General features: G+C 45.4%; 1 protein-coding gene across 1 annotated transcript in view; it reads right to left on the bottom strand.

The window, feature by feature from the left end:
- Positions 1 to 11,747, bottom strand: part of LOC311138286 (plasma membrane calcium-transporting ATPase 2-like) — a gene marked incomplete at both ends in the record, with an annotated part of 135,727 nt that overhangs the window by 48,909 nt on the left and 75,071 nt on the right. Inside the window, 3 exons of the mRNA XM_084172967.1 lie at positions 2,221 to 2,455; positions 3,428 to 3,534; positions 4,693 to 4,827. Of these exons, the coding sequence (XP_084029093.1) occupies positions 2,221 to 2,455; positions 3,428 to 3,534; positions 4,693 to 4,827 (477 nt within the window). The remainder of the gene's footprint in view (positions 1 to 2,220; positions 2,456 to 3,427; positions 3,535 to 4,692; positions 4,828 to 11,747) is intronic.

The raw sequence follows: 11,747 nt of genomic DNA, 5'->3' as shown, positions 1-11,747 counted from the left end.
TAAGTGAAATAGCCTGTCTGTAAACAATTGTTGGGAAAATTACTTGAGTCATGCACAAAGTAGATGTCTTAACCGACTTGCCAAAACTATAGTGTGTTGACAAGAAATGTGTGGAGTGGTTGAAAAACAAGTTTTATTGACTCCAACCAAAGTGTATGCAAACTTCCGACTTCAACTATATATTAGCTGACTCAGAGTCCTCGTTGTCTAGTATCCTGAGTTTCCACCTATCGCTAACACCTCTTAACAGAGGGGTAGTGTGCTAGTATAGCACTGTGCCATGTCAGGGGATGGTCTGTGTGAAAGATAAGGTTGCTTATGTTCCCATTTTTATAAAAGTCAGCAAAAAGTGTCTCCTGAATTTCCATAAGGAGCTTCATTTTGTACTCTTTTCGTGTCTTATCATTCTTTACATTCAGAGGGTACTGTATTTTAATTCCCTCTGAACAGCGGGAGGGTGCTTCTAAGGCCTCTCCATTTGGTTGGGGTAGACTGTGCGACTCTCCTGCCGTTGTTGGGCTCAAGGGCTTTGACAACTCTCACTTCACACGTCAGTGCTAATTGAAGTTGTATCTCTTTGTACTAGCAAGCTTAGTAGCCTTAGCATTCAGTCCTTTTAAAATAAAATACATCATTGTAATGTATTTTTCTCCTTGGTTTTTGAAAGTAAAAAATTGCTTCAGACTAAACATGACTCAGTCAGTTCCACGTTGGATGGTGTTTTCAGGTTTCTGTTCGTTTGCCAGAGCATTTGCTGTATAGCTTGGGAATAGTAATCCTTGGTAGTAGAAAGCCTTCCAGGTAATTCCAGGTAATTCCGTCCAAACTCAGGTTGTAGGTTTGCAGTTTTGGTTTGGAATGGAGGTTATGCTGTGGAGGGTAGCATCCTGTATATGTCCCTGCCAGAAAATCCAAATGTATTTAACTCTATTTTTTGTAAGAACTTACTGAAAAATGCAGGAGCAATGTCTTTGAGCTCGCTCTCTCTCTCTCTCTCTCTCTCTCTCTCTCTCGTGCTGATTCATTGCCTAAGTGCTGACCCTAACCCTAACCCTAACCCAGTTTATGCATTATAACATCAGTATATAACATCAGTATACATTATAACATCAGTATACATTATAACATCAGTATACATTATAACATCAGTATATAACATCAGTATACATTATAACATCAGTATACATTATAACATCCGTATACATTATAACATCTGTATACATTATAACATCAGTTTACATTATAACATCAGTATACATTATAACATCAGTATACATTATAACATTAGTATACATTATAACATCCGTATACATTATAACATCCGTATACATTATAACATCCGTATACATTATAACATCAGTATACATTATAACATCAGTATATATTATAACATCAGTATATAACATCAGTATACATTATAACATCCGTATACATTATAACATCAGTATACATTATAACATCAGTATATATTATAACATCAGTATATAACATCAGTATACATTATAACATCAGTATACATTATAACATCAGTATACATTATAACATCAGTATACATTAAGGCGTCTGTAACAGAATAAACTTGTCAAAACTAATGTAGACATTAATAAATTTATTTCTATAGCTTCCAAAATATTTGTTAGAATGGCGAAGTAGTGCTCAAATGGCAGTGCGGTGGATTCAAAACAGTGCCCCTGTTAGTCATCTAGGGCTACTACATATCATTGGGTCTGACAGGGTCCTCTACCCCGACCCCGCAGACACACCCCCTACCTCTGGTCTGACAGGGTCCTCTACCCCGACCACGTAGACACACCCCCTACCTCTGGTCTGACAGGGTCCTCTACCCCGACCCCGCAGACACACCCCCTACCTCTGGTCTGACAGGGTCCTCTACCCCGACCACGTAGAAACACCCCCTACCTCTGGTCTGACAGGGTCCTCTACCCCGACCACGTAGAAACACCCCCTACCTCTGGTCTGACAGGGTCCTCTACCCCGACCACGTAGAAACACCCCCTACCTCTGGTCTGACAGGGTCCTCTACCCCGACCCCGCAGACACACCCCCTACCTCTGGTCTGACAGGGTCCTCTACCCCGACCACGTAGAAACACCCCCTACCTCTGGTCTGACAGGGTCCTCTACCCCGACCACGTAGAAACACCCCCTACCTCTGGTCTGACAGGGTCCTCTATGCCGACCACGTAGACACACCCCCTACCTCTGGTCTGACAGGGTCCTCTATGCCGACCACGCAGACGGCCGTCAGCTCATTGAGGATGTCGTTCTCGTTGTCCCAGAGGGGTTCTGGGTCGGCAGGAAAGTCACGGTATGCCACGCAGATGGTCCGCAGCCCGTCACACGCCATCGGCTCGATCACCTTCTTCACCATTTCGTCCTTGTCCCGGGGACGAAACACCCGCGGCTCGCCTTCCTTGTTCAGGATCTTTGTGCACCTGGGGGGACAGAGGGGCAAAGGTCAGAGGTTAGAGGTCAGGGGTTAGAGTTTAGGGTAATAGCCTAGGTAATGTCATTCCGAGTTTTAGCGCCACAATACGAAAGCAAGCAAAACTAAAGCCTTGAGTAGATCAGTGATGAATATCATTAATCCAGTACTGCAATCAATCCCCCCAAATCCCCCTCTAGCTCCTCGGGGCCTCCCCCAAATCCCCCTCTAGCTCCTCAGGGCCTCTGCCAAATCACCCTCTAGCTCCTCAGGGCCTCTGTAGCTCAATTGGTAGAGCATGGTGCTTGTAATGCCAAGGTAGTGGGTTCGATCCCCGGGACCACCCATACGTAAAAATGTATGCACACATGACTGTAAGTCGCTTTGGATAAAAGCGTCTACTAAATGGCATATTATTATTATTAAGTCAACCCCTAGCTCCTCAGGGCCTCTGTCAAGTCAACCCCTAGCTCCTCAGGGCTTCTGCCAAGTCAACCCCTAGCTCCTCAGGGCCTCTGTCAAGTCAACCCCTAGCTCCTCAGGGCTTCTGTCAAGTCAACCCCTAGCTCCTCAGGGCTTCTGTCAAGTCAACCCCTAGCTCCTCGGGGCTTCTGCCAAGTCAACCCATAGCTCCTCAGGGCTTCTGTCAAGTCAACCCCTAGCTCCTCAGGGCTTCTGCCAAGTCAACCCCTAGCTCCTCAGGGCTTCTGTCAAGTCAACCCCTAGCTCCTCAGGGCTTCTGCCAAGTCAACCCATAGCTCCTCAGGGCTTCTGTCAAGTCAACCCCTAGCTCCTCAGGGCTTCTGCCAAGTCAACCCCTAGCTCCTCAGGGCTTCTGCGAAAGAGATCAAAGAGGATTGTATCTCATCTCACATCTCTACAAATGCATAAGGGGTAGAGGCTAAGGGTTGCTTTCCTTTCTGGATTGGGAGCTGGAAACTGAAGACATCTATGGTATCACACCCAGCTGTGAACCACTCACTTCTTCAGGACGATCTCGGAGGCACCCTTGCTGTACATCCTGAAGCTTCCGTCTGATAATTTGATGACAGTGGACATGGACTTCCTGACCGAGTTGAAGGTGTACACCTGGTTCAATTAGAATTAGAGACAGAATTAGAATTAGAGACAGATTTAGAATTAGAGACAGAATTAGAATTAGAGACAGATTTAGAATTAGAGACAGAATTAGAATTCTAACAACTTTATATAAATAGAAAAACACCATCACCACCTCCATCACCACCACCACCATCATCATCACCACCACCTCCATCACCACCCCACCATCACCAACTCCATTACTACCATCACCAACACCACCACCTCCATCACCACCACCACTATCATCATCACCACCACCTCCATCACCACCATCACCATCAACTCCATTACCACCATCACCATCACCACCACTACCACCTCCATCACCACCACCACAACCACCACCACCTCCATCATCACCATCACTACCACCACCCACCACTGCCATCACCACCACCATCACCACCACCACCATCTCCATCACCACAACATCCATCACCACCACCATCACCACCACTACCACCACCACCACGTCCATCACCACCACCACGTCCATCACCACCACCATCACCACCACCACGTCCATCACCACCACCACCATCTTCACCACCACCACGTCCATCACCACCACCATCACCACCAACACGTCCATCACCACCACCACCATCACCACCACCATCTCCATCTCCATCACCACATCCTCCATCACCACCACCATCACCACCACTACCACCACAACCACGTCCATCACCACCACCATCACCACCACCACGTCCATCATCACCACCACCATCTTCACCACCACCACGTCCATCACCACCACCATCACCACCACCACGTCCATCACCACCACCACCACCATCACCACCACCACGTCCATCACCACCACCACCACCATCACCACCACCACGTCCATCACCACCACCACCATCTTCACCACCACCACCACCATCACCACCACCACCACCATCACCACCACGTCCATCACCACCACCACCACCATCACCACCACCACGTCCATCACCACCACCACCATCTTCACCACCACCACCACCATCTCACCACCACCATCTTCACCACCACCACCACCATCACCACCACCACCACCATCACGTCCTTTACCACCACCACTACCACCATGGTGTGGATGTGTTGCTAGGACAGCAGTATGATAGATAGCCCCAATAATAAAGGTGTGTAGACCTTGTAGAGGTTCTCCTCTGGAATCTGGTTGCGGATGGGTTGATAGTCTCTCTTCAGGTCCAGCACCAGGCCCAGCAGGCCACACTCTGTCTTGTTGCCCACTTGCATGGGCAGACCACCTTCCTTGGTGGCAGGCTGGGGAGATGGAGAGAGAGACAGATACAGAACCAATGGGGTGAGAAGTCACAATACGTGTTTGAGACTGACTACATTGCAATTGGACTGTAGAATCACTGATCCACAAATAATGCAGGGACATAATCAATCAATCAATCAATTTTATTTTATATAGCCCTTCTTACATCAGCTAATATCTCGAAGTGCTGTACAGAAACCCAGCCTAAAACCCCAAACAGCTAGTAATGCAGGTGTAGAAGCACGGTGGCTAGGAAAAACTCCCTAGAAAGGCGAAAACCTAGGAAGAAACCTAGAGAGGAACCAGGCTATGAGGGGTGGCCAGTCCTCTTCTGGCTGTGCCGGGTGGAGATTATAACAGAACCATGCCAAGATGTTCAAAAATGTTCATAAGTGACAAGCATGGTCAAATAATAATCAGGAATAAATCTCAGTTGGCTTTTCATAGCCGATCATTAAGAGTTGAAAACAGCAGGTCTGGGACAGGTAGGGGTTCCATAACCGCAGGCAGAACAGTTGAAACTGGAATAGCAGCAAGGCCAGGCGGACTGGGGACAGCAAGGAGTCACCACGGCCGGTAGTCCCGACGTATGGTCCTAGGGCTCAGGTCTCTCAGTTGGCTTTTCATAGCCGATCATTAAGAGTTGAAAACAGCAGGTCTGGGACAGGTAGGGGTTTCGTAGCCGCAGGCAGAACAGTTGAAACTGGAATAGCAGCAAGGCCAGGCGGACTGGGGACAGCAAGGTGTCATCATGCCCGGTAGTCCTGACGTATGGTCCTAGGGCTCAGGTTCTCAGAGAGAAAGAGAGAACGAGAGAATTAGAGAGAGCATACTTAAATTCACACAGGACACTGGATAAGACAGGAGAAGTACTCCAGGTATAACCAACTAACCCCAGCCCCCCGACACATAAACTACTGCAGCATAAATACTGGAGGCTGAGACAGGAGCGGTCCGGAGACACTGTGGCCCCATCCGAAGAAACCCCCGGACAGGGCCAAACAGGAAGGATATAACCCCACCCACTCCGCCAAAGCACAGCCCCCGCACCACTAGAGGGATATCCCCAACCACCAACTTACAATCCTGAGACAAGGCCGAGTATAGCCCACAGAGGTCTCCACCACAGCACAAACCAAGGGGGGGGCGCCAACCCAGACAGGAAGATCACGTCAGTAACTCAACCCACTCAAGTGACGCACCCCTCCCAGGGACGGCATGAAAGAGCACCAGCAAGCCAGTGACTCAGCCCCTGCAACAGGGTTAGAGGCAGAGAACCCCAGTGGAGAGGGGAACCGGCCTGGCAGAGACAGCAATGGCTGTTCGTTGCTCCAGCCTTTCTGTTCACCTTCACACTCCTGGGCCAGACTACACTCAATCATATGACCTACTGAAGAGATAAGACTTCAGTAAAGACTTAAAGGTTGAGACCGAGTCTGAGTCTCTCACATGGGTAGGCAGACTGTTCCATAAAAATGGAGATCTATAGGAGAAAGCCCTGCCTCCCGCTGTTTGCTTAGAAATTCAAGGGACAATTAGGAGGCCTGCGTCTTGTGACCGTAGCGTACGTATTGGTATGTACGGCAGGACCAACTTGGAAAGATAGGTAGGAGCAAGCCCATGTAACGCTTTATAGGTTAACAGTAAAACCTTGAAATCAGCCCTTGCCTTAACAGGAAGCCAGTGTAGGGAAGCTAGCACTGGAGTAATATGATCAAATTTCTTGGTTCTAGTCAGGATTCTAGCAGCCGTATTTAGCACTAACTGAAGTTTATTTAGTGCTTTATCCGGGTAGCCGGAAAATAGAGCATTGCAGTAGTCTAACCTAGAAGTAACAAATGCATGGATTAATTTTTCTGCATCATTTTTGGACAGAAAATTTCTGATTTTTGCAATGTTACGTAGATGGAAAAAAGCTGTCCTTGAAACAGTCTTGATATGTTCGTCAAAAGAGAGATCAGGGTCAAGAGTAACGCCGAGGTCCTTCACAGTTTTATTTGAGACGACTTTACAACCATCAAGATGAATTGTCAGATTTAACAGAAGATCTCTTTGTTTCTTGGGACCTAGAACAAGCATCTCTGTTTTGTCCGAGTTTAAAAGTAAAAAGTTTTCAGCCATCCACTTCCTTATGTCTGAAACACAGGCTTCTAGCGAGGGCAATTTTGGGGCTTCACCATGTTTCATTGAAATGTACAGCTGTGTGTCATCCGCATAGCAGTGAAAGTTAACATTATGTTTTCGAATAACATCCCCAAGAGGTAAAATATATAGTGAAAACAATAGTGGTCCTAAAACGGAACCTTGAGGAACACCGAAATGTACAGTTGATTTGTCGGAGGACAGACCATTCACAGAGACAAACTGATATCTTTCCGACAGGTAGGATCTAAACCAGGCCAGAACTTGTCCGTGTAGACCAATTTGGGTTTCCAGTCTCTCCAAAAGAATGTGGTGATCGATGGTGTCAAAGGCAGCACTAAGGTCTAGTAGCACGAGGACAGATGCAGAGCCTCGGTCTGACGCCATTAAAAGGTCATTTACCACCTTCACAAGTGCAGTCTCAGTGCTATGATGGGGTCTAAAACCAGACTGAAGCATTTCATATACATTGTTTGTCTTCAGAAAGGCAGTGAGTTGCTGCGCAACAGCTTTTTCTAAAATTTTTGAGAGGAATGGAAGATTCGATATAGGCCGATAGTTTTTTATATTTTCCGGGTCAAGGTTTGGCTTTTTCAAGAGAGGCTTTATCACTGCCACTTTTAGTGAGTTTGGTACACATCCGGTGGATAGAGAGCTGTTTATTATGTTCAACATAGGAGGGCCAAGCACAGGAAGCAGCTCCTTCAGCAGTTTAGTAGGAATAGGATCCAGTATGCAGCTTGAAGGTTTAGAGGCCATGATTATTTTCATCATTGTGTCAAGAGATATAGTACTAAAACACTTAAGTGTCTCTCCCGATCCCAGGCCCTCGCAGAGCTGTGCAGATCCAGGACAGCTAAGCCCTGGAGGAATACGCAGATTCAAAGAGGAGTCCGTAATTTGCTTTCTAATGGTCATGATCTTTTCCTCAAAGAAGTTCATGAATTTATCACTGCTGAAGTGAAAGCCATCCTCTCTTGGGGAATGCTGCTTTTTAGTTAGCTTTGCAACAGTATCAAAAATAAATTTTGGATTGTTCTTATTTTCCTCGATTAAGTTGGAAAAGTAGGATGATCGAGCAGCAGTGAGGGCTCTTCGGTACTGCACGGTACTGTCTTTCCAAGCTAGTCGGAAGACTTCCAGTTTGGTGTGGCGCCATTTCCGTTCCAATTTCCTGGAAGCTTGCTTCAAAGCTCGGGTATTTTCTGTATACCAGGGAGCTAGTTTCTTATGACAAATGTTTTTCGTTTTTAGGGGTGCAACTGCATCTAGGGTATTGCGCAAGGTTAAATTGAGTTCCTCAGTTAAGTGGTTAACTGATTTTTGTCCTCTGACGTCCTTGGGTAGGCAGAAGGAGTCTGGAAGGGCATCAATGAATTTTTGTGTTGTTTGAGAATTTATAGCACGACTTTTGATGCTCCTTGGTTGGGGTCTGAGCAGATTATTTGTTGCGATTGCAAATGTAATAAAATGGTGGTCCGATAGTCCAGGATTTTGTGGAAAAACATTAAGATCTACAACATTTATTCCATGGGACAAAACTAGGTCCAGAGTATGACTGTGGCAGTGAGTAGGTCCAGAGACATGTTGGACAAAACCCACTGAGTCGATAATGGCTCCGAAAGACTTTTGGAGTGGGTCTGTGGACTTCTCCATGTGAATATTAAAATCACCAAAAATTAGAATATGATCTACTATGACTACAAGGTCTGATAGGAATTCAGGAAACTCAGAGAGGAACGCTGTATATGGCCCAGGAGGCCTGTAAACAGTAGCTATAAAAAGTGATTGAGTAGGCTGCATAGATTTCATGACTAGAAGCTCAAAAGATGAAAACGCCATATTTTTTTTTGTAAATTGAAATTTGCTATCGTAAATGTTAGCAACACCTCCGCCTTTGCGGGATGCACGGGGAATATGGTCACTAGTGTAACCAGGAGGTGAGGCCTCATTTAACACAGCAAATTCATCAGGCTTAAGCCATGTTTCAGTCAGGCCAATCACATCAAGATTATGATCAGTGATTAGTTCATTGACTATGACTGCCTTTGAAGTGAGGGATCTAACATTAAGTAACCCTATTTTGAGATGTGAGGTATCACGATCTCTTTCAATAATGGCAGGAATGGAGGAGGTCTTTATCCTAATAAGATTGCTAGGGTGAACACCGCCATGTTTAGTTTTGCCCAACCTAGGTCGAGGCACAGACACAGTCTCAATGGGTATGGCTGAGCTGACTACACTGACTGTGCTATTGGCAGACTCCACTAAGCTGGCAGGTTGGCTAACAGCCTGCTGCCTGGCCTGCACCCTATTTCACTGTGGGGCTAGAGGAGTTAGAGCCCTATCTATGTTGGTAGATAAGAGGAGAGCACCCCTCCAGCTAGGATGGAGTCCGTCACTCCTCAGCAGGTCAGGCTTGGTCCTGTTTGTGGGTGAGTCCCAGAAAGAGGGCCAATTATCCACAAATGTTATCTTTTGGGAGGGGCAGAAAACAGTTTTCAACCAGCGATTAAGTGCTGAGACTCTGCTGTAGAGCTCGTCACTTCCCCTAACTGGGAGGGGGCCAGAGACAATTACTCGATGCCGACACATCTTTCTAGCTGATTTACACGCTGAAGTTATGTTGCACTTGGTGACCTCTGACTGTTTCATCCTAACATCGTTGGTGCCGACGTGGATAACAATATCTCTATACTCTCTACACTCGCCAGTTTTAGCTTTAGCCAGCACCATCTTTAGATTAGCCTTAACGTCGGTAGCCCTGCCCCCTGGTAAACAGTGTATGATCGCTGGGTGATTCGTTTTAAGTCTAATACTGCGGGTAATGGAGTCGCCAATGACTAGGGTTTTCAATTTGTCAGAGCTAATGGTGGGAGCCTTCGGCGTCTCAGACCCCGTAACGGGAGGAGTAGAGACTAGAGAAGACTCAGACTCAGACTCCGACTCGCTACATAATGGTGAAAACCGGTTGAAGGTTTCTGTCGGCTGAATGAGCGACACCGGTTGAGCATTCCAACAGTATTTCCCTCCAGAAGCCATGAGAAAGTTGTCCGGCTGCGGGGACTGTGCGGGGGGATTTATACTAACGTTACTGTCTGTACTTACTGGTGGCACAGACGCTGTTTCTTCCTTTCCTACACTGAGATTACCCTTGCCTAACGATTGCGTCTGAAGCTGGGCTTGTAGCACAGCTATTCTCGCCGTAAGGCAATCGTTCTCCTGTATATTATGAGTACAGCGACTGCAATTAGAAGACATCATGTTAATGTTACTACTTAGCTTCGGCTGTTGAAGATGTTGATGAACCATGTCCAGATAAAGCGTCCGGAGTGAAAAAGTTGAATAAGGGAAAAAAGTTGCGATGGAAAAAAGGAAAATAACGTAAAGTTGGCAGCTAAAATGCACAGGAAAATGACTCTTCTGTCTCGGGATAAACGTCCGGGGTGAAAAAGTTTAACGAAAAAAGATGAGTGAGGACAAAACTAAAAAGTTGGTAAATTTGTTGAACACAGAGATTGATTAAACGTTTATTAAAAGTAAAACGTGAATAGTTTGGCAGGTAGCCAAGTAGCAACAAACAGCACAGCAGCACGGAGACAATGCGGAAGCGAGACTCATTACATGATCAAGATTAACGTTCTGCTCCTCACCTTCCTCACACTGAGATGGAGATGAGCTTGGGTGAAGGCAGGTTAAGAAAACGGGTCATTACTACATCTAGGATGTATAGTTCTGTCTATGATGTCATTGCTGCATCTAGGATGTATAGTTCTGTCTATGAGGTCATTACTACATCTAGGATATATAGTTATATGAGGTCATTACTACATCCAGGATATATAGTTATATGAGGTCATTACTACATCTAGGATATATAGTTATATGAGGTCATTACTACATCTAGGATATATAGTTCTATGAGGTCATTACTACATCTAGGATGTATAGTTCTGTCTATGAGGTCATTACTACATCTGGGACTAGATTAATATTAGAAGAACACAAACACCTCAGAGAACTACAAAAATGCATTTGCTCAAATATGGAAAAACGTGTTATGTTACGTTGCTGAGGTCTTTGTTCAGTGTTCGCCATTCTACCAATCTCATAAATCATTCAAACCAAATCATCCGTTCGCTAGCCTCTTAACGAGTTGTGTTAAACGTGTTTTGTTGCCTGTAGTCTGTCTGTAATATACAGTAGATATATTAGTACATGTTTTTGTGAAATTATGTATAATATATTGTGTTTGTTTGCATTAATGAAATGTGTCTGGGTTGTGTTAAATGTTAAATGTTATGTGCTGCCGGCAGTCTGTCTGTAATTTAAATATATTGCTATGTTTGTGATAACTAAGTATATCAGTACATTTGTGTTAACTAAGATAATACCTATGTTTTCTTACAGTAATAAATGTGTTTAAGGTCCCAAACAGAGGAAATCTTGTTTTTCATCAAATTGGATGATATTTGGATGAAACCAGTTCAAAGTCACCAAAGTATGAAAAATGACAGTAACTAGTACATTGATGAAGTTTGATCATGAAGTTACTGGTCCCCCCCCCCCCCTCCTGTGTCAAACACTTGAATTCAGGAGGCAGGCATTACCAAGGATTAACGTCAGGCTTTATGCAACGTCACATAAAGCCGGAAATGTAATGCACCAATGGTAACGTCTTATCATCTTAACTCATTTAAATACGTACCGCCTGAAAACCGTCATCACATGTGCACCTACACCTTTCTTTGGCTACTAGTAGCTGAAGCAGAACGTA

This window comes from Coregonus lavaretus (assembly GCF_964263955.1).
Source record: "Coregonus lavaretus genome assembly, chromosome: 12".
Taxonomy (NCBI): domain Eukaryota; kingdom Metazoa; phylum Chordata; class Actinopteri; order Salmoniformes; family Salmonidae; genus Coregonus; species Coregonus lavaretus.
This window is presented reverse-complemented; position numbering and strand designations above follow the sequence as displayed.